The sequence below is a fragment of the Ornithodoros turicata genome, chromosome 4 (assembly GCF_037126465.1).
Source record: "Ornithodoros turicata isolate Travis chromosome 4, ASM3712646v1, whole genome shotgun sequence".
Lineage (NCBI taxonomy): Eukaryota > Metazoa > Arthropoda > Arachnida > Ixodida > Argasidae > Ornithodoros > Ornithodoros turicata.
This window is the reverse complement of record NC_088204.1, coordinates 80,397,932-80,422,398: the sequence shown is the minus strand read 5'-3', so window position 1 is coordinate 80,422,398 and position 24,467 is coordinate 80,397,932. Positions and strand designations below refer to the sequence as shown.

The 24,467-nt window shown below is 45.5% G+C and overlaps 1 protein-coding gene across 1 annotated transcript in view; it reads left to right on the top strand.

Moving 5' to 3' along the window:
• Window positions 1-24,467, top strand: part of LOC135392074 (meteorin-like protein) — a 56,743-nt gene that overhangs the window by 16,743 nt on the left and 15,533 nt on the right. The window contains exons 3-4 of the mRNA XM_064622726.1: window positions 221-392; window positions 18,835-18,891. Coding sequence (XP_064478796.1) covers window positions 221-392; window positions 18,835-18,891 — 229 coding nt within the window. The remainder of the gene's footprint in view (window positions 1-220; window positions 393-18,834; window positions 18,892-24,467) is intronic.

Here is a 24,467-nt window from a genome sequence, read left to right as displayed (position 1 = left end):
TAATCTAGTAGGTCGTGGACTGGACTAAAGCGCCATATGCGCCACATATGGGACACAAACGGGGATTCGTGCATTACGTATGGAGAACAAAGAAGGATTCTTGCACTACATATAGGAGACCTAAATTCTGTTGCATGGCAACGTGTCGTCCCGTGTAAGAAAAACACGATAACTCATGGTATGCAACTTCCATGTGACGTTTTTGTTTTCCATGTAACAGGGTCCCAGAGAAGACGGTGAAGATACCGTACGCTGTTTCGCCTCTTATCGTGGCCAGGTGGCGCTCTTTCTTGAGGCGACACCTGGGCCCCACCTGCGAAGAAATACGCTTCGACTGTGGTACCACCTCACACCCGTGTCCTCGCCCAGAGAACTTCTCAAGGACGACACAGGTATCGTACAGATTTTCACTTTTATCTTTCTCTTAAATGATTTTTGGGTGAGACCGGTTGAATGGTGCATTGGTCTGCTGTAGCTGTTCTGACGGACGGTGCGGGTGTGCAGCGTTATATTCGGTTCTTCATCTCTGCTTTTTGATCAGCTTCTGTTCAGAGTTAGTGTGACCTCGCTCCATTGTGTCCACGCAGCACAAGAAGATGCGTCGTTTTTGCTGAAGAGAAAATAATATTTGATGACACCACTCAGATAAGATGCACCTATAGTCACGAGATGCAGCTGAAAAGGCATTCGTGTTCCTCATCACGACTAACATTTCATTCCTCCAACCCCAAGTTGTCCCTGCGATTAACGAGGTTATTCTGCGTCAAGTGTCACGCCAGACCGTTGCTGTCAGACATACACCAGAGCACCATTAGGGCACGTGGCGTTGCGGAAGTTTCGCCGCGCGCCACAAACAGCCGGCCCAGATCCTAGTGGCAGACGACAGCTATGAAAGCACTTGCAGACGACAATTCTGAAAGAACTAGCTTAGCAGACGACAGCTCTAATGGGCAACACGATCGCAGGCAGACGATATACGCTGTGTTGCTAGAGAGCAAACTACATGAGCACACGGCGCAGTACCGATTTCGAACAAAGTTTTTTTTTTTTTCTTTACGTCAAAACACAAGCCTCTACTTCAAAGACAAAAAAAAATGTATGTGTTTTAAAAATTCTCCCTTGTCCCAGAAGGCTTTTTCTTCTTGAGCCTTTCCGATCTGCTTCAAGCCCAATATATTCCTTCACGAACCCAACATTTTTTTTTTTTTTTTTTTCATTTACCGTTGTTCACTCCATTTTTACGACTATTTTATTATTACCACTACTACCTCCTAGAGACGCAGGGAGGGCAGACGCATTCGTTGAGCAAAGCGAGCGCAGATAAAGAAGGGGCAGCCGAACATAAAGCCACGAAACCGTCGTCTGCTTCTCCTTTGGAGCAGCCATTTTGTTTGTTGTTGCCCGCTGCTTTTTCTTTTTATGCTGTTCGTGTTTACGTTCCTCGACGGAGGAGGGGGAAGTGTGGGTGTGCCGTTTTTTCGAAGAAACCGGTTTTTGAGACTCCCCCCCGTTCTTGATCCCCCCCTCACCAAGCTCGCTGGGGCTCGGTTTGACCCCCTGCACGTTGTATGCTCAATCACGCACCCCCCTCCCCCCCCCTCCATCAGCTGGGCGCGCCGGACCTTTCGCAGTTGGGTTGGAATTGCCGTTGCATGATGTCTGACTTGGCTGGCAGATTAAGTGCGATGAAAGCGTCAGGATTTAAAGCCAGTGGACGCCCTCGGTGTCTTGGGTTGGGTTCTCAAATCAACCTGGCTCGGTGGAGGCCAGCTGGATTAGGCTGTCTGTCGTTGAGGGGAGGAATTTATGGCACGCCACTTCGTCGTGTGTCAATATACTCTAGCCTGTGCCGTTTTTCTTATTATTATAGTTTTTGACCCTCCCGAAGAAATAAGTCTCCAATGCACAGCGTTCCAGCATCTCCAGTATGGTAGCTCCTTGCCGACAACTCCAAGGAAGCGGGGGTCGAACCCGGTTATGCTCGGTTATCTTGGAGTTTTTAAAACACGTGTCAGCATAACTTCCCTCGAAGTCGGTCTGGGCTACTAGCCCCTCTTGTCTCCTCCTTGTGTTCATGTCTCGGACGCCGTCGCAGGCACTGTCGCTTCGCGGTGCGAACTTAGAGGACGTAACGCATATACAGGTCCTCTACAACATTCCGCACATATTCCTTACTGTGCTGCTTCACTCTATAAAGTCCCCTGCGCTCCAAGACAAAAAGGGGCAATTCCAGGGGACTAAAATGTAGAATAATTACAATCTAAAAAGGTCTAGAAGCTGCAATTCCTCCCCACCGCTTTGCGTACATCCGTAGATTCCATTCCATTCGTCCCATAGATCAATGCCAACAAGGTTGCTTTCTCTTTCGCGAACACAACTCCACAATGAAAGATGAAAGATGAAAGTCACTGAAAAGGTTAGCCAGCTGTAGGGATCGAACCCACATCTTCTGGATTGCCGGCCCAGGGCTCTACCAATTGAGCTAAGCTAACACGCCTCTCCAGCGACTTTCGGGGTGCGTCATCTGAAGGGACGACAAACCAGCCACTCACTCTCACTCACCCTCCTTTCACTCTTACATTTTTGCTCACTCATACACACATTCATACGACGGAAATCGACGCAAGCGGCACCTGTTGAACAAGAGAGAAACTGATGTTCTGAGGCTGGAACAACATAGAGGCTTTTTTTGAGGCTTTGTGTGTATCTGTCCCCTCTATGTTGTTCCAGCCTCAGAACATCAGTTTATAACTCCACATTTTATTCCCTATCCATCAAAACAAAGGAGTCACTTGTACAGCACCAGTCGAGGAAAAAACAATGCGTGCCTTGCACAGACATATATTCCTTTTTTGCTCTCCTGAAACCGGAAACAACGCCCAGCATTTACCGTGGACCCTTTTTCGGACCTGTAATTCTCTATTCATCCGGTAATGATGACCCTGGAAACCTGCGCAAGGCGCGGTGCCCGCCAAGTAAAGTAAGGGACTGAAGTGGCCCAGCGAAAAAAGCAGTTATTCGACCTCAAAACCGCGCCAAAAAAAATATTCCCCGCGAAGCAACACAGAGTCTATGTTGCGTGTCTGGGGGGTGCACAAAATGCCAGTCGTCCGTTAATGGTCCCCGTCTTAATGACAGGGGGAACGGAAAGGGGGGTGGGGGGACGATGCGCACGAAACAGAAAATTCAGCAACGCCTTCTTTGTGAATGTGCAGGTAGTGTTAAAAAGTCTGCGCGGGGTCTTGAAAAATGTGTGGAAGGTTGATTGGGAAAGTGATGTCTTTCTGCTGTGCCTTCCAGTGTCCGTATATATAGTAGAGGCGAAAAAAGATATTGGAAGTCTGATTACAGTGTATTTTTATCTGAAACAGACTATAGATAAATGTCGATTAATAGTTTCGGAATTTATCGGTATTTATATATCGTTATCGTCGAGCAAAATATCGGTATCTGCGAGAACATGTCTCGATTTGGGGGAAAATGCCGATAATATCGTTCTACCAGTCAAATGTTATCGTTAAAGCTGCCATTGTGGATTCTGGTATCTATTGGACTCCATTTCCAGTTCTAACATGACATCCCTGGGGATCTGTTCCAGCAAATATATTGTCCTTCTTTATCTCATTGCTTTTATCTATTCCGCTTCTCTGTCATATCTGTCCCACGCCTTTCGCCTTTCTTTAAGTAATCACTTGGTGTTCGCAGTTTTTATTTCGCATCTGAGCTGCTTCCTGCATGGCCTGGTCGAAGAAGATTTACAAAGCTGTCCTGGGAAGATTGAACGCTTATATAAAAAAGAAAAAAGAAAACTCATTTGTAAAGACGAGTAGAGTTCGCATATAGGAGATATGCAAGTTTTACTTCGAGCTATCGCGCTTCCTCTTTTAATCTTACTGTTGGCAACGAGATCCATTTATAAACTGGTTTCGAAACGTATTTTCCGTCCGATTTCGTTATCGTCTCCTAACAGGTAACGTTTTAGCAGACGACGTAAAAAAAATAGCGCCACACGTTTGAGGACAGGTGTTGCGGAAACAGTACTGTCGAGGCCAATCCGTAGCCCGTCCATAAACGAAAGATTACAAACGACCACATTTTATTCCCCCCCCTTAAAGGTGTTACTTCCTGCTTTGTACAAAAAATGATAATGAAAAAGAAAAAAGCCATATCCTACTCTGTTTTAAAAAGCATTCTTTGACATAGCAAAGCCGTCTCTCTTCGTCTGCAGGAGTTGGCCGTTATCGCGAGCGCATCGTTTGCAGACGACAAAATACCCTATTAAGCAGACGAGAGATAGATGCAGACGACAGATGCAGCGCGTCAAGGAATCTGCGTGTGCGGAGGGAGCTTCGTGGTTAATGGAAATGCATCAAAGCTTTTTTTCTGCCTTACGGAAGCAAAAAATAGTAAAATGAAACTTAGAGGCAACAAATAAACAAGAATACCGAAACAAAAATCAAGTCAGGCTATCGCCTATTTTACCACGCGTCCACGCGTATGGCCAAAACCGAGACTGAAGATAGTTAAGCTTTGGGACGTTTATCGTACATTCAGCATTATATAGGAAGGGAGTTGCCTCAGGACAGAAGCCGCCGATATTTCGAACAGAGACTGTTCTTCTTCTGGTCTCTGTTCGAAATATCGGCGGCTTCTGTCCTGAGGCAACTCCCTTCCTACATATCTACCGGTTCGCTGGATTTCTACCCATCTACATTCAGCATTATATGGACTTCTAGCTACTGGTGCTTCTAGCTGGTACTACTAATTAATTTATCAAAGCGATATTTAAGTCCAATTTCTGTTGCGATTCGTCGTTGTTATACCATCGGTGGTTTCAGGTCATACTCAGCTACGGCGTGAAAGAGGGTGCATCCTCTATACGTCAGTGATTCCTAAACACACTTATGTGTCTTAGAAACGACGTAAGATGGCGTTGTGTGCAACCCAATTGTGGCGTCGCAGAAGGAAGGCATGAAACTCAAAATGAAAAAAAATTCTAAATTTCGAGAGCGATTGTACAACGAGATATCTTTCTACATACTGCAAGGCGTGAATAATTATTTCAGAACGCATTCGTTAGGAAACTCCAATTTCCATTCCTGAGAACGAACACATTATTAGCCCGGAACGATACCCCGGCCGCGTCTTCTAAACAACGCCGACCTGAACTTCAACCGCGGGAACCCCCTTAGACGACCGCAACGTCTTAAGAAAACAAAAGCAACAAAATAGCGCCCCCCTCCTCATGAACACACGAGCCATATCCATATAAACCGGCCTTGCAACCAACAGCGCACACGGGGTCAAAGGTGTGTTCTCGCGGGGCCAGCCATGCAGCCACTCTGGACATCCACCTTCCAGATCTTCTCCATCGCATCCAAGCTAGAAAAACGAGTTTTGCTCTTTTTTTCTTTTCTTTCCTAGAACCGGCCGCGTGGACGCAGAACGTATAGACGTCCATTTGTCTTCGTTTTTTTTGCTTTGACATATGGTGATTTCTGCACCACGGACGCTTCATCATCGCTATGGCCTGACGCGCGGGGGTGGACCTCCCTCTCTCCTCGTTGTGGGTCCTCGAAGCCCTTGGCAACAGGTCGTACAGGCAGTGACCGTGGTGGATTTTGTAAGGATAAGTCGAGGTGAAAGGTGACCCGCGTAGGCGGCCGGTGCTTCTAAGGTTCTTTGCAGGGATTTTTCGAGAGTGCCCCGCGCGCGCGAGCGCCTCATCTTACATGTTGCTTTATATGCGGAACGAGTTCCTCGTTGTTTGATTTCTTTTCTTCTTCTGCTGGGCGTGGCAGAATTAAGTTTATACTGGCTCGCCCTGTTGTGTCCGGGACATTTATATATATGACGCGCGTTGGCTTTGGTGCCCCGGCCTTCTTCGCGCGCGGAGAGAACAAGGTTGCCAACGACAGCGGACAGACGTAACATTGGGGGCAGATCGGGGTGTTCGTGTAACGATGTAAGCGGCGGTTTATTCAGCCCCCCCCCCTTTCCATTCTTTCCTCTGCACCCCGTGCAAGGGACCTTTGTTCTTACAGGTTTAGACATACATCGGCAATGATATATAAACCGGCCTCGGTGGCTCAGTCGGTAGCGTGTTCGCCTTCTGATCCCGAGATCGCGGGTTCGAACCCGGCCGAGGACGCCAGCAACTTGGTGGCAGGGTACAAGTTGCTTAGACACGCCGTCTTCCGCGAGGGACGTTAAATACGGGGTGCCGTGTGATGAGCTTTCATCGCACGTTAAAGAACCCTCAGGTGGGCAAAAGCAATCCACAGACCGACCGCTGTGGCGTCGCTCATGATCTCACTTGTCTCGCGACGTAAACACCCAATTATTGTTATTATTATTAATGATATATAAAGCTGTTACAACCTCACTGTAATAATGGCCACCCAATCTTTGATTTGCAACATGAAAAGCTAAACTGTCCGTAGGTGAGCGCAAAATGCAGCAAGTTGTAGTCGATTAAGTATAGCCATAAGGGGTGTACCTCAAAATAAAGGGATCGAAATCCCCGTTGCAACATAAACTCCCGTAAATAAATGTTATCCGACTATAAAATGCACAGTCGCGCGCGGGAAACTGCCAAAGGCGGACTTAGACTAACCTGGACATGGAAATGCAAAACACCGAATTTGGACCGTAAATAAACTAACCAATTAACATATGCTTCTCCGTCGTGTCCGCCCTGCTAAAGCATCGAAAACCCGCGAATTTTGAGTGGTTAAATAGTGACGTCGTGTTTTTAAAACACGGCATATCATCTTACGAAGCAATCAAGCATTCTCCTCTATATTCCTTGTTCCTGCTTGATGACAATACATCTGCTTGTTTGGAGAACGTGAATTTCGGGGATTTCGCAACCGGACATATCCAAGTCCTCCCGTATATAAGGCTTGATAACGCGTTGCTGCTGTACTGTGTCGTTCATAATCAAAGAACGCGGAAAGAGTCCTTTTTCTATCTTTCCTCACTCGTCTTTAGACGAATAAGCTCCGGACTTATCAGTAGTACTCGAAATGACGGAACTACTTATACATAAAGCTTGGGCGAAGCACATTGCAATCTACCTCCCAAATGGTAGTCAGAAATGTGGCAGCAGATGACGCTGTATTTATACACCTGTGCAGAAAGTATAGTCAGCGTGTTGGCAGCTCCGTATCTTCAAATACATTGACTAGCCATGGTGACATCAATCACATTCACTCGTCTTCTGGTTCGTCTTCTTCGTCGTCTTCTTCTGGTGCGGCCAGGGATCCTCGTTAAATTTCTGAGATTGCCCGATACCAACTCGGCAATACCAATGCATTTCGACATAAACGTGCATCCATATGTGCATACTCCACCCAGTGATGGGAAGCACTTGAAGTACCAAGTACTACTCTAAGTACATTTCTCAGTTTGTGTACTTTGTACTGTACTTTAAGTACTTCTCTTCGGCATTTTCCTTTCAAGTACTCAAGTACCCAATTGCCAATATAAACACAAAGCTTGGTCGCAAAATCGTTTCTTTCGGTTCATATTAATGAATCAGCTGTTGTAAATTATCAGTGTTTTCTCTAGCTAGCATTTGGCAAGAATGCTAGCTAACAGCCTTCTAAAGGTAATAGTCGAAACTTAATTACCTTACGTTTTATCACTACCAAGTGTTAAAACGTCCAGCGATATGATCTAAATTTGTAATGTACTTGATGAGTCCTTTAAAGTACTTTGCGAAGGACTTCGTACTTTACTTTAAAAAGTACAACAGGTGCTAGGTACTTGGTGCTTTACTTCAAGTACAATTTTGAGGTACTTTGCCCATCACTGATCTCCACCCACTCTCAGAGGTCGATTTCTGGGGAAGTTAGTGCGTGCGGCCGGCTTCTAGTTGGTACTTCTGAAATGCGGACAAAATAATTTTGACAGGAGATACATTTCGAAGAAGCAACGTAAGCGTATTCAACAGAAAAAGTCGTTTTAAGACTACAGCTGCGTTACTGATGCAGCTTACAACATTATACCGCCTTCTGTTTTTCTAATATTTTGCGGAAAATGTACGATATGGAGTCTGGTAACATTGGCATTCGTTTGTAACGAATCGTAGCGAATAATACGCGGCTACGTGCAGACAAAGCGTGTTTGAAAATAGCACACGTACGTAGGCCATTTTTTTTCTACTATTCCAGTCCCAACCGCGCGCTCACACACAAACAGAGCGCCCATTGTTTGCAACAGGTTGTCGGTCCCTCCCTCGCTAGATCTGACGCGGAGCGAATTTCTGCGGCGTAATCGCTCTGGCAAACATTGCTCTCCTGGCAACAGTCATTATACTATTATATATGTGAAGCTCTACCCAATCTCTTCTGGCTTCACCTGTCGGTGGAACTCACAATCACGTTCTCTGTGCGCAACGTCAAGCAATACAATGCACTCTCACATAAACAGCAAGGTCTCGACGCATCATGCGGGTTACATTCTTTCTCTTCGAGATTCAAGGAGGAGTGCGTTTCTATTTTTTTTTTTTTTTTTTGATAGCGTTTCAGGAGGAAAGAAACACGGTAAAGACAAAAAAAAAAAGGCATACTGTATACGTATTTTTATTCGCGATGTATTAATGTTCGCGAATTTCGCGACCGCTAAAAAATCGCGAAACATTGTACTCGCGAACACAGCTTGACATTGATCCCGCGGAAGGAAACACACCTGGAATCGCGAAAATTAATACATCGCGAATAAAAATACGTTTACAGTATTCGTCTGTGTCTTGTTGTCACCGTGTTTCTGTCCTTTTCTTTTTCAACGAAACTCATGCGCCAACGAAAACGGTAGCATCAAGGAACCTGTCATCAGCAATGTGATGTAATCCATTTGAAAGGAATAAGACGATTAGCTTAGCTTAGATTAGATTAGATTAGTTTTCGGAACAGTTATCGTGAACAACTTCAGTTCTGCTAAAACTCGGTAACTGTTACATAACATCCCCCTCCCCCCTTTGTCTGCCTATAATTAACCGTTGTCATCCGCAGTTGGCAAAAGCCTGTCCATTTTTTGGAACAGCATCACCAGGAGCAAACCATACCATCTGCTAAGCTTCAACGGAGCTCATATACTCTCCAAAATGATGCACAACCACAACAAGCTTTCTGATTACCGACGCTTCCGGCCCGTGTGCTTCCACAACATGCTTAAAAATTCGTAACGACCCATATATCTATGCCGCTGGGGGCGCTCCCAAAAACGAAACCAAAAGAGCGAATGTAACAGAAGACCGTCTGCAGAAATCTTTTACGACTCGGCTCGTCTGTTTACTCAACCGCGGAAGAGAGCGGACAACCATAAAGCTTTTTCTGCGTTTTAAAACCAACCCTCTTCCAATCAACTTTCACCGCTTTTGAGAACGTCCGGTTTGAAAGGGGCTTTCCTTCCATCCCACTCTTCTTTGTCAATATGAGCTCCATTCCTCTTCGGCCGTCCCTCAACACTGTGCACAAGTGCGGGCTATATAACACCGCTATCCACGGGGAGAAAGCTCTAAAACTCCCTTCTGAAGCAAGCCAGACTTCTTCTTTTTTTTCAAACTAATCCGCATTCCCTCCCCTCGACTGTCTGTTGTAGATGCAAATCCCAGACGGTATTCCTTGAGTGCAGGGGTGTAAAAGTGGGGTTATACGGGGCCAAGTTTAAGGGGGAGGGCACCAGGGACGCCGAGGGGATTTTTGTAAAAGACTTGCCGCACGTGTTGTTCGGCGCTTTGAGACTATACCATTAATGTCACGTGTATGACACGTGACCCTTCGCGGCTGGATGACGTCAGCCTGTTGTTCGGTCTTTGTGTCGGTGCTGTGCTCTTTAAAAAAACCCAATGCGTTCCCACGCTGGGAAGGGAGATCTGTTTGACGCACGAAGTATACTAGAGTATTAAGCATTCAAAAAAAAAAGAAAAGGAAAACACGGGACAAGCACCTCAAAGAAAAAGTAGGACAAGTGAAACTCAAAATGTTAATCCTTATAATGATGTCCAACCAACAGCCCCAACTTTCCTCTTTCTTCCAAAGAAACATTCCAAAAGCATTGCATAAGACCCTGAGTACCATTCAGAGCGCATGCGCAACTTGGTGACACAACACCATCTTTTAGTAGGTTCTGTACAGGGCATTTTTACAACCATGCGCAATTTTTACGGAGAAAGACATCACCCCGTTTTCCCCGTCAGTAATGAACAGAAAACAGCAACCCATTTCTGACAACAATGCCCCTCAAAAAAATGCGGGATTATTGCTCCCTACATCCCTAAAACTACCACAAAAGGCTCCAGTTTAATGGACGATCAGCCACCCATAGTTCCCACGCTGTGTAAAGGCTCATAAACGCGGTAGGGGGCGCTCTTCCCATACCACACCGCGCTTATACCATTAGAGGTCCATCTTTTTTCATCATTTCATCTTTCATCTGCTCTTAGCGCCTTTTTCATCCCCATATAACCCTAATTGCTTACAGATGAAGCGAACCGCGTCATTCTGCTTAACAAAAGTGTTCTTCATTTACTACAGTCTGCGGTGGAGTGGCTCCCACGCCGCTTCTTCCTGATTGGAGGGAACATCCTGTCGTCCCTCTGGCGGCGTCTTCCTTTCCCACCCCCATTTGAGCGGCCGACAGTGTTGCCTGATCCTAATTGCCTCTTGTAAATTGTCCCTTTCCTTCTTAAAAGCTTTCCGGCGCTTTGTGCAACACTGTTGTGGAGTGTCTCGGTGTGCCCTGTGGAGACTTCCAGTGGTCCATCAACTTTTGAAGAAACAAGTAACAGCAGAGACTGATCATGAAGCTACGATAATGGACAGATAACAGTCGTAGTAGGCGATAACAAGGTTCATTAGGGGCGGTGTGTGTTGTTCTCTGAGAAGCATTGAATGTTTTAATTGCGACGTTCACATCATATACGTGTAAAGCGTTTGCGATCATAAAACTTCTTTGATATAAGGTTACCTATTGCCTTGCTACAAGATACTAATATTGCTACCGTGTAACGCTTTATGATACCTGTAGGTAGGGTTGCCACCAGGCCGGTATTATACCGGCACGGCCGGTTATTTGCTTCCTCTGCCGGTTGCCGGTAGGAAGGTGATACCGGCAGCTTTTTGCCGGTATTTGTGGCTCAAGACCTTTCATAAGGGCTTTTACGGGGTTTTTCCTTCAACATTCCACTACAGCTTGAATAAATCTGGAGCACAGACGAAACTTCGCAGTCACCATTCGTTTTCTTAATTTTTTTCATTATTATTATTATTTTTATTATCATTGTTATTAATTACGTCTTGTGTTCGGAGGGGACAAGAGCAGTGGTTGTGCAAAGCTGTTGGTGGTTGTGTCGAGCCAGCTAGAACGTTCCTCACCCACTTTCCCTTTCCCACGAGCATTTCCTTCTTTCCCTCTATTCCACCTCCTCTCCCTCAGCCGGTATTTTTCACTCCGAAAGGTGGCAACCCTACCTGTAGGCAATATAGTTTTTAATTACAGCGTGAATCGGAATTACAATAAGCACTTTCGGAATATCTGAGCGGTAATTCACTGATGAATCATTACTAGCAGTTTTGCACGAATGCATCTTAGAAGTTTCGTCCAGTGTGTGTCATCACTTTTAGAAGTGCACAGCCTAATAAGTGCACGCTTTAGAAGTGCACACCTTGGAAGCGCACAGCGTAAGAAGTCCACACCGTGGAGGGGCTCTCTGGGAAAAGAATCACGAGAAGAGAGCCAACTGGAGAAAAATCGCCGAAGCAATATTTACCTAAGAAAAAAAAAACACCGGGAAAGACTTCACCGGGGACAATAATCACCGAAAAAAGGTGCTCAGTGAATGTATAGAAGTTCACCGAAGTACTTCCACCTGAAAAGTACTAGCATTGAGCAAATTTCCTCAACAGAAGTCTCACTGCAGTACAGTCAAACTCCTTTACAACGAAGCTCAGGGGACAGCAAAAAAAAAAAAAAAAAATCGCAATAAAGGTATTTTCGTTAAAAAGGATGTCCATTATTGGACCTATAGGCTCCAGCGGGGCCGCAAAAAAAAATTTGCTGTAGTGGTATTTTCGTTAAAAAGGTGTTCGCTATAAAGGAGTTTTACTGTATATAGTTCTCACCAGAGAAATGTTGGAAAACCTCTTCCTTGCATGTTAATGTATCGGCTGAGAAAGGAAGCTTTCCTCGCGTAGAAAGAAATCTTGGTGAAAAAAAAAGAAAAAAAAGAAAGACGCATTATGAAAAAACAATTTGTACAAACCAGAAGCCGAAAGTGATCTTTAGATACATCTGGGCTTAGACTAGCGCGTCGTATTCCAGAAGAACAGCCCCTGGCGCTTTTCTGGTGAACTTCTCCTTCCCCCGCGACACGATCTCCGTAATGGTCGGTAATCGATCATGGATTTATAAAAAAAAATAAAAATAAAAAATACTTCGACCGGTTGCGAGGGCTAAGATATAGCGGAAGGCTCTTATCTTTCGGGAGAGGACATATATACGACGAGACTTGACAGCGAGATGCCATCTCATTTTTTTGTGTGTGTTCGATTATATCCCCCGCTCTTGTAACAGGGACCGTTGGGGGAATTAATGGATACCATAGGGGGATTACATGGGACCAATCTATAGGTGGCATCTATTACATCGTGTACCAAACAAAACTTTGACGTAAACAAACTAGGCTTTTGAGGTCCAAAAACCATAATTCTAGTATAACGTGGGCCTGGAACGATTAATCAAGCCATGTTAATTTTTCTTCCGCTGCGCTGTCTGGCGTTCGTTTCACTAATTAACAACCGTAAACATACTCCTCCAGATTTTGGCGGGAATGGGAGGAGAGAAAAAAAAAAAAAAAACGCACCCGAAGGACGACGTATCGTCATTTAAACCGTCTGCGCAACCCAGGGTTGCTCGGATGTCATGTTTATAACCACTCTTCGACATTTGCCTGCGGTAAACAAGACGTCCGATGAGAGCTATGTAATGTCACGTTTCCCACGACATCCCGCGAGACCACAGCCGGTGTCAACAGATGCGTCTATCGCGCCTATGATGTTTACGCCTGTTAACTACAGCAGCGGGGGTCGACGACGACGACGACGAGAGATCACTTGCGCCACCTTTGCGTCTGCGCGTGACCAGCAGTCGCCTGCTGCAACCACCGTGCGATACTTTGTTTCGTTTTGGGGGTGATTGACGGCATCATATTTGATCGCGGGGAGGCGCCACGAGCGGTTGTGGCGTCTGCTGGAAGTTATACGTAACTTGCGTGTAGTGGAAGACGGCAGATTTTTTCGTGATGCACCGCAAACACAAGCTTATGTTACGGCACTGTGAGACGAGTAGGTGTTTATTGAGTGTCGTCTGCTGCAGCCAATGCGTGTCGTCTGCTCCGTTTCGCTTCGCGCGTCGTCCCGTTACAAGGAGGCGCCACAGGCAACTGTGGTGTCTGCAACTAGACCTGTGGAGTCTGTTTAACGTCGCTTTGACGAACTATCACAACCGCACTGCTGCACCTGTGTACCAAGGCTGTCTTGCTTATCGGTACTGTGAAGCTTATCCTTCCAAGGAACAGTGAATTTTATTGTCTTTGGTCACCACGTGAGGTCTCTCTTGTGGAAGAGTCGCTTCCAGCGACTTTCTTGTGTGGTCTTTCAGAACGACTCGATCTCAAGTTCGTCGAAACTTTCATACGTGAACCTCTTTATCTTTCCTGTGAAGAATTAACCTGTCAATCATAACTTTCTCATCCTTTGAGTCCGCAAAAGTCGCCGCAAGTCACCGGTTTTCGCACTTGGCATCTGCAAAACCAGACGCATGAAAGCAAAAGTTATTTTAGGCTTAGCTTATCCGCTCATGCCCATAAAGGACTCATCATTCCCGACACATGCGCTCGTCCGTCAGTCTACGAGGAAGCAAAAAGGTTATTCTACGAAATCTCCGGCGGGGATTTCGGGTCGCTCCCCGTATTTGCACGGGGATTAAGAAAACTGCGCGCCATTGTGTCGTCACTTCTTAATCCGAACTTGAAAAGCGCCCTCACGCGGTACCCGTCATTTTCCTGTCAGGCACTCGCCTCCCACGCTGTAGCCGAAACGTCTTTGAAAGGAAGGCGCGAAGAATGTGATGATGGCAGACGCGAGCATCAAAGATGGCGGCTGTACGATGACAATGGCGATTGTGCTTTCCGGGCTGTTGCAGGCGTAATTGACGCTATCATGGATTGGAACGCCAGCGCAATGCCTTCTGTTCCTTTGGCGACTGTACCCAGCAAACCAATATTTACGCAACGTCACCCGCAGGGGAGCGCGACTGTCGCGACGAGACTTGCCGCCGTGATGCCGTCCGTTTGCCGTTCGTTTGCCGTCCTGACCATCGCTTTCAGCGTTATGTGTTGTTTTCCAGTTCTTGTACTGTGTGAATATTGTATTCGCAATATCCTCGTTATTTAATATGTTATATTAAATAACACGTCATGGCTCCGGTCTCGCATTTTCGAAACTAGTGCCCCCTAACGTCAGTGAATAAATAGTGTATGAACAGAGCTTTGTACGTTTCTGTGCAGAACTATCCTATGCAGTGCTATGTTTAGGAGTATAACCACTTGCCCATTGTGACAGTGAGTCGTATGTTATGTTCTTTGACGCCTTTATGAGAAAGTAGAAACCAGGTCCCCCAAACTCACCTCGGAAAAGCGTGCAACGAACGGAAAAAAGTGCAACGAAGAAGGCCGCCACTAGTTACCCCACTGTTGCCGTTCCGGATCACTTCAGCGCGCTAAGTTTAGCGGCAAAATGTTTTTGTTGTTTCTGCGAATGAATCTAGTCTTTATATGTCCAAATAAAACGCGTATAACAACTTTCTCTGTCTTGTTTCACTTTCTGGTCCGTTTTTAAACGTGTTGAGCGATCGGAAGGATCTAGTGCACGGCTGCATGCATCACATAGCGCACCTGTCGTACCAGGCGCCGCAGGCGCTGCAGTCGTCAATTTCTCCTTCGGTGACTTGGCGTGGCTTAGATTGTGCTTCAACTGGATCTTTAGCGCGCTACAATCAACGCAAGCCAACGTCTGGTAACAATGGGGTATCTAAGGGCGGCCTCAGGCATTGCACGCATCGGGATAGGAACAAATACATGGGAAAATGGCGACCTTGGGGGACCTGGTAAAACCGATTGATGCAAGCACGGACAAAACTACAAACGACATCAGCGCCACCGAACGACTAATCTCCAAACCCACAACGTCTACACGAACCTGGTTTCATCCTCTACTCTTCGCGATGCCAGTGCATTATCAAGGAGAGGAAATATGCATTCCCAGAATCGTAGCCAGACAGACGACATTTCAATCGACATTGAAAACATGGGTTGCTGAGGGTCGGGAACGGACTTGTTTGTCTGTTACCAGATCTTCATTGTTTGAGGCACTTCAGCGAGCACCCCGTGTAGTGGTCTCCTCTAAGCCTCATCCGCCGTGACGAACAAACGTACAAATATTCTTGAACGCAGCCGTCTGGAAAAGCAAACAGACCGCCGGTAAAAATGTGCATTTGAGGCTCCCCGCCGAATTCCTCCGCGACGTGGCGCCACTATTCAATAATAATGGGGGAGTCGGACTTCCACTGTTGCTATTTTCTGTGTCCTCTTTCTTTGCATCCCGTAAAAAGATTGTAGCGTATTGAATATGAAGATATATAAGCAGTGTTTGAGGTATGTAATGTTATGAGAGTGAAGAAAAAGGCTGCACTGTTTTTTTCTTGAGTTCCGAAATTGAACTTGTCGGCACCAGAATGTCGCCGAGGGAAGTACGCGACACTAAGGACAACTTCGGAATCTGAAATGAGTTGTTTACCTTCTTCCTCCCTTTTATTTATTTTCTTATTATTTTTATTTTTTCTGGTAGCCCGCTAACATTTTGGCAGGTGGTTCCACCGCAGATTCCACGTTGGTAGTAGACAACAAAGTCGTGAACATTGGGACGTGTACTGGGTTAGAATCCTACCACCGTCTGTGCTGTCTGAGGTTTACCACAGACTTTCCAGGCGAATATCGGCACAAAATCCCCCTGAAGTCGTCCCAGGACGCATACTAACCCCCCTGTCCCCACTCCTTCCTGCTGTCCTCTCTCCATCTGTTCACATCTGTACGCCTGCACTTATAGCTACAGTTGCTTCGCGGCGCTAACGCGAAATCCAGAAATAATAATAATAATAATAATAATAATAATAATAATAATAATAATAATAATAATAATCAGAGATAACATTGGTTCTGGTCGGCGCAATTCCCTCAATGCGACCTGTTCCCAGAGAAAACTTCCCCGGTGTCTAAACTTTCCCCTCAAGTACCCCGACCCATCATCTGAAATGCTCTTCATGCTCTCTTTATGCTCTTGTAAGTGCCTCTCAGGCCTATATCACCCACCCTCTTCTTCTCGAATTCCGTTCTGAGCAAAAACCGAAAGAAATACGCTGTCGTTCTTGGTACGCAGGGACTCGTCGCCTTGCCGCTGTAACGTGCAACCCTGCCGCCGCCAGGAACACGTGTTGAAAGACAAAGCAAAGACGGTAGCCCGACGACCGTCGTAACCCGAGCTTGTTGGGGTGACTCCACGCACACATGTGGTCCACATGGTGGCTGAGGTGGTGACGCCTGGTGACGACTTTGTCTCGCGACGTCGCTGTTTCATATGTGATAAAAACGTGCACTGCTCAGTAGGACACGTTATGACTTTTTGTTTTTTTGTTTTTCTGTTTTCCTTCAAGGTTATATGCCACCGAAATAAATTCTCTCTGTTTTTTTTTTTTTTTTAACTGAAATGGAATAGGAAAGATGTTGTATAGTCATTCCGACGCAGCTGCCGCGATTTTTTTTTCCCATCTGGTGCGTTGTCATGGTATACTCTGTACGTGAGACAGAATGTAGCCTCGTTACCACCGCCTTTGCTGCGGCCATTTAATGGCGCCATTAAAGGGAAGGGATGAAACCGAGGTTCAGGCTATTTTTGTTGTTTTATAACGCGTATCGCACACGCAACGTTTTATATGTTCTTTCCAGAAATGCAGCAGCACGCCTCGATCGTGACGGCGTGGAAGGGATATATCGTTAGGTCAATCAACGCATTAGTAGGTGAAGCAATTAATTAATGAAACAATCATACGCGGAAGAAAGAACACAATGCCCAGCTATAGGTGCGTACTTGGATTAAAGAACGACGGCTGATAAAAAGGGCAGTGGGATTTGAAACCCTCAGATTCCACGTATGTCGGCACTGTTCCCCCCGAAGTCGGCCCGGGACGTACACTGGGTCTCCGCTCCTTCCTGCTGTGCACGTCCGTAGAGCGCTTATGGCAATAGTTGCCTCGTGGCGCTAACAGAGACTAAGAATGTATTTACATTTTCTGCGACGAAACTTGTGCAAGGAAAAGCAAGAAGCGTTGTAGACGCCACTCTGATCCTGTGTCCACGTTGCATTGGCATATAGGAGTCAAAACGGGTTCTCGGCTACAGTCCTTATTTTTAAAGGGGACCTCCTAAGTGGAACGTTAAGTGGCCCCAATTAGTCAAAATATTTGAGCAGCCTTTGCAGCTGTGCGTCGCGGAAGTCTGGAGACGACCACCTAACAGGCTCATTTGTGTCAAGATCGGGAAGGATTACTTTTAACCTGATGGCGTTTATTGCCCCTTTCCAGAACCAATTTTATTCGCGTTTATAATGTGGTTGCGCTGGTTATTGAAGAATGGACACGCGTGAACGAGAGGTATGCAAAGATAAAGCACTTCATCGAGCACTGTTTCAAGTATACCACTGGTGCCTTTGTGCTGGGCTGCCCATTAAAGGGCTCGTTGGAAGCTCTTTCTTTTTTCTTTTTTGTCAGTACGTTACCGTTTTGACGAAAATTTTGAAAAAAAAACTCGATTTCATTCTGTAACTCAAGAAATTGCTCTTTGTCAATGGCCCATTCTACCATTTTCTCCAACTGTCGGGGAGGCAGTAACGCGCTTTGAAGTGAAAACCCGCTGTCTGGCGGGAAGGTATCGGAACAAAAGTGTATGTCATGCTTAAAAAAAACTAACAAAAGCGCCTTTTTTAAGTTTCAGTTCAGTTCAAATGTTTTATTTTACAGTTTGTACAGAGGTAATGCCATACAAAATGGGGTAAAGAAATTGAATGCATTATACGGCACGATTTAGAAGGATCAAACGCCATAGGCGTGGAATTGATCCAATATTGTATGCATACAACTCAAGCTGACACACGACAGTGATCGCTAGGAAACACAAAAGAAAAAAAATAATAATTAGTATTACAAACGACTCATACAGGACCAGGACCTTTCGATCAAAGAAGAAAACACCAATATCAACAACATGAAGAGTCAACACCTGATATGTAAAGCACCAACGACAATTACACAGCGCTTTCACCCATGAAATAATCATGAATCATCTTCCTGAGAACCACTAACGAAATACAAGTATGAATATAAGGTGGAAGCGAGTTCCAAACTTTGGCCGCGAAATACTGGAAAGAAAAGTAGCCATAGTTGGTTCGAATACTAGGCAAAGTCAAGACAAATGAGGTATATGTATAGTTTCCAAAATTTATCGAAAAACTTGACCGTGACCCATCCTGTGGTTTATCTGATTATCTCCCATGTAGCTTTTCTCGAAGATTAATTTTTCGTTTCACTACAAACGCTCGCTTTATATATATCGGAAGATCCCACGCTTCGGTCCCGGTATGCAGGAATTAGTATACGGGATGGTTTCGAGCATTTTATTTTCGTGGTTTGTCTTACACGTTCCTTCTCCTATCTTTCCAGAATGCCGACCGTGTTCGGATCGAGAACTTCTTCATCTTTACTGCTCCAGCGATTTCGGTAAGTATATTGTCGCTGACATTATATTGTTCGCTTAAAAAATAGCACCACGCGCTCATCCGAAAAGATGCGGGAAAATACTCGTGGCTTACGAGAGAGGGCCCAGTTCTGAGATATCTATATAATGTTGTGTTGTCGGATTTGTTGCGCAACCTACCAACTCTGCAGAAGGTGGTTCTGAGTCTTACTTTTACTGTTCGCCAAGTCAGGACGTAGTTTTGGGAGGAAAAAAGCCGTTTAGCCGACCAGAGCAAACACCAGTTCGGTTCTTAGACACACATAGCTGGTGGAATTTACCCGAAAATGTCAAGCACTAACTTGTACGGGCCATACTCCACCGATAAGGTTCTAGGGTGCTGGCCCGGAAATCAGCTCATACCTGCCATGCGCGCCCTTGTGCAATTCCTCGTCTTGACGGACCTCTTTGACACTTTGTGACGCTCTGTTTTTTTGTGTATTTTTGCGCATGTGCATCTCAATTTTTTTTTCTTTTACAAATCAATCAATCAATCAATCAACTTGTACGGGATAACCTAAATTAATATCTCGAAGTATATGTATAGTTCCGGACACACGTTTTAAAAAAATGAAACGACATAGTTCCAGCGCAGAAGACACTGTTGCAAATATGGTTGCAAGGTTACGTAATATATACGGATCGTTCTAAAATTAACCCGCAGCTCGCATGAGAAACGCTGTGTATAGAGCACGAGTCCGTCGTCCCCAACATGTGAGGAGCGTGGGAAGAGTTTATTCACCGCCTCCGCGTTAACCCTATAGCCCAGTCGCCGTGTCGTGCTTGTAACACATTACGCCGTGGTCCCTCCATCCCACGGGACCCCGACCGACCCGACAGCGATATACACACGCAGTTAGCTCGTCTGTAAACTTAATACTGTGTCTATATAGAAACCGTAAGCTTGGATGGAACGTCACACGGGAGTTGGGAGCCATTGTTGGGATCGTGAGAATTAAGGTTCGAACCGCGCGTATACTCCAGCTTTCCCTCCGGGACACACACACACAGAGGATGATGATGATGATGCGTGCGTGGGTTCTTTGAGGGTTTTTCATTCTGGAGCCTCGGGAGCGGGTATGGAAATACAAAAAGCGTGGTCAGTCTGGTTGGGTATATGCTGTGGTGAGAGCACGCTCTTTCAGTTATGCAAATAAATCTCTCCTATTATCGTTTCTTTCCGCGATTCTCACGGACGGGTTTCCTGGAATCAAGGGGACAGACCAAGCCCGTATGTGTTCTTCTCCGCCACAGTGTTACTCCCTCTGGATACTAGAAGTACGGATATCGAGAACATTCGGGTAACGTCGTGTCTTCACCTACACTGATAACCATGTCAGTCGCAGGGGAATATCCTGCGACGCAACGACAAGATATTCCGTAGCAGACGACAGGAAAAGACGCTGACGGTGTCGTCTGCTAAGTGTCGTCTGCTAAATGCGCAGTACGTATACGCCACTCCCGATATTCCGCAGCGTGCGAATGCTCAACATAACACGGGACGGAACTTCGGCTCTGTGAGGAAGCGTTTTCACTTTTTCTTCCACTAGAATATTCCGTGAGGATATCGCTCGTGTGAATACACGGTCACTCAAGCTCCTCGTAAGCGGAACCTGGTGTGTTTGCTGTACCGTGGTTTGCAGCACGCTTCGAACACTGTCGTATAGGGTAAATGTTTCTGTGGGGTAAAGATCGGGTTGGGTTGGGTTAGGTTAGGTTAGGTTAGGTTGGGTTGGGTTGGGTTGGGTCCCTAGGTGAAACTAGGATAGGATAACTTCCCGTGGCTCAGTGATATTCATGACGGAGCTGAACATGCGCTTTTAGCCGATTGCCACAAGGACGCGAGCTTTCCTTTCTTTCAAGATCGCCTTGAATATAAAAGCATTGAATATATATCTAGACCGTCTTGAATATATTGAAATTACGAAACATTGTAATAATTAATTCTAACGCCTTTGCAAAGCGTTCTTGTTCCGCGTAGTAACGCTCGTTTAAATATTGTTGTTACTTTTTCAGCTTGTGTTGTTCGAACCTAATTCATTCTAGACGTATAATATACCCGGCTTTTGGCAGATCTACGATTCGGAAGCTGATAGCTATATAACGTGCTGGGATTGTGCGAGGGCATGGTCACGCAGCTAATATGCATCGTCGCTCCCAAGACAAAGTCACGTTCAGGCTGAAAGACTTTCGTCGCGTAGCTCACTTTTGCGTAACTTAATACACTAGTATTTCCTTTCCAACGCGAGCGTCAAATACGTGTCATGCGTCGTAACAAAGTCGTAACAAGATCGTAACAAAGGCAGAGCTCGTGAGAAACGTTTTCACTCCACTCGATCCTCTGGGAACCGTGTGTGTAATGTACTTGTATACATTGAATCCGATCACCTGATCCGGATCACTGGATTTGGTCTCCCTTAGAGGTGCGATGGATGGAATATTGACTGTATAAAATGCGGATCAGGTGATCACGATTATGCACATTGTTGCCAATTGCTTGGATACGTTTCTGTAATAATTAAAAATATATAAATAAAAAGGCTGATTCTTTAGCTCTTCTAAACAGAAGATTTAGTAGGTAATAAGAGCCGCACACGGCACATCTCTGTATCATTTTGTACGTCCTTTATCGGTATCGTAGCACAACTTTTGCGACCGATAATATAGGTGACGAATATAATGATACCGATAATAATGACTGAGAGGATAACGTGAAACGACTGGTGTTTTAAAACCTAGAACAGTTCTGAGAAACAAAGCCGTGGACAGAAAATTTCTCGAGCAGTATAAACAGAGGACTACATCAAGAAATGGTTGCCCTCCGACTGTTCTTAACTACGCCCCTGGTTTGGCAACTCTGTGTTCCATCAATTCAGTGCACTTCGAATGCCCGAAACAGAGATGGTAGAAAGTTTTATGGAAGAAAGAAACACTACGTTAATCTTCTGTCATACAAAGAGACATCCTGTCCTGAAGTAGGTTTCGAACATCTGTTACGACTGCGCTACCTCGCGGAATAAAAATAAATGGCTAAATAAGACAACGCGAACACCTTGCGACGAAATTAAAGAAGAAGGGCCATTCGTCAAAGAGACACTGTATGGTACGCATACGTCGCTCTTTGCTCTTAGTCATATCTCCGCTCGAAAGTGGGACCATTTTCTCACAACCTTGGGGAGCCGTCTGCCAAGCGTGGTATACCGACGGATGATGGATGATGGCAGAAGGACGCATCGTCATCATCATCGTCGTCGTCGTCGTCTGCTATGTGTTTGTGTGCATTTCTGCGCGCATGGGATGAGCCGCGGTTGACAGCGGGGGCGAGATTGCGTTGTCGTCCTCAGTGAGTATGTATGCTACGACACGGTTTGGCGCTTGGTGGGAAGGCCCTCTGGTGGATCTGACTGTGAGCGGAGAGGGTTTTAGCCGTGAGAACATGCACGGTCGATGCGTGACATGGGTTAAACGCCCTCTAGCGGTCATTTATGTCAAATTTGATGGAAAGCAGTTTCATTCGACGGATGGTTATTAGATACCGCGTAAGATAGCTTGTGACGTTTATTTTATTTTATTTTTTCTTATTTTTTTTTTTTTTTTTGAAGCGAGTATGCGTAGCAGCGCAGACTGTAAAAGCTGAAACCATATATAAATTATACAACATTCCTTTTTAATATAGGAATCGGATATAATTTCATACTTGTGATAACATGTTCTTTAATTGAAAGCTGCGGGAGAACTTATCAGCCTAGACCACAAATTATATAAAATGTGTAGGGAACTGTTAAGAACATATCGTCCTAATATAACAACCGTCCTAACATAACAAGCCTAATCTACGGAGTATGATAGCACTTCTTTCTTAAAATTGTGGTAGATATCCGATAGCTATCATAGATCACCAGAGTAGAGTATAACGAAGAAACCGTCACGTTTTTTTTGTGAATACCAGGCATGTGATGTGAACATGTTATATATGTTCACATCCAGAGAGATGTCGACACAGTGCCCCTCGAAGTCGTCCCAGGAGGCATACTAACGCCCCGGTCACACACTCCTTCCACCTTATGTCCTCTCTCCATCTCTCCACGTCCATTCCCCACTTATAGCCACAGTTGACTTGCGGTGTCAGCACTGAATAGAAAGAAAGTTAAACCATAAAACCGATCTCGAACGTCATAAGGTTCGAAGCCACCTAGCTTTTTTTTTTTTTTTCGAGTAGAGTAGATGGGCCCGCAACCAGCCTCGGCGACCCCAATGGTTGACGAATACTGCATCACGTGACTTCTGATATTGGAACTCTCCTGAAAACCCACGCATTGCATTTAAACATGTCATCCCGTCTGTCTGCCAAAGATCTCGCAGATACTATGTATCAAAAGTGAAGGTTCCACCTTTTTCGTGACGATATCCCACGCACGCAACCAGAGATAAGCAGTGCTCGTAAAACCGTCCACTCCCTGCAGAGGTCACAACCGTCGCATCGCGCGCATGCGCAGTGGAGAAGGGAGGTGCCTACTCCGTGAAAATCGTCGTCGTCGTCTTAAAAGCTTTATTTATTTTTATTTCGTTTAATAAGACGCGTCGATCTGCGCAGCTGGCCGATGTCATCCCTCCGTCTCTTCCAGCTTCCGTGGAGGCAAAGATAGTGCTATTGCGTCATAGTTAACAGCCATATCTGTGGTTCGTTGCCTTTTTGTGCGCTTCGCTGAAAAAAAAAAAAAAAATATGGAAAGAGATAAAGAGAAACAGGAGCCACCCATGTGTGCAGGCTATATGGATGGTATAAATGTCACCGGGGTATATCGCTTTCTGGTCGGCCGTGTTGGTCGTAGTTTTTCTCGTGCGATGGATAAAAATCGTAAGGAGGAAGGGTGAGAAGGAAAGCTGAGAGTGAGTTAGTGAGAGGGAGAAGTGCTCTTTCTCTATGTCCAACGCTTGCTGAGTTAGAGCGGCATTCGGTAAACTAATGGCAACAACAAGTAAACCTACAAGTTTGCCTATCTGTATATAGTGGCAACGTTTTGCATTTCTTCGTTATCTACATCAACCAGTCAGAGTCACGTTTTCCAGAGAACTCTGTATATGGGAGATAAGATATTCAGTACGGATCAGATTATCTCCTTATAAGCCGTTTCTCCTCCAATATACGGCCTAAATCACACGCGACTGTTCCGATTCCGGGAAGTGAGCAAAGTATGTCCTGCAAAAGGTTGGGTGAATACGTAGTAGCATGTACATCGCGCAATATTGGGCTATATACATTCGTTATTGCCATGTCACGCTTTCATCAAGTCACGGGTCAATCGTATCCCGATAATTCACCAACCACACTCTCGGGGTGTCTTAATCAGCTGGACTCTCGCCTCCTCCTCCTCCTCCTCCTCCTCCTCCTCCTCTCTCTCTCTCTCTCTCTCTCTCTCTCTTTCAAAATTGCTAGGTCCCTGGCCAAATCTAGCCCACCTATGCTCTGCCCTCAAAGCTCTTTTGACCTTTCTGGACACCATAGGACTTCGATCCTTATTGTGAAGGGGATCATTATTTCATTCCCTATACATCACCG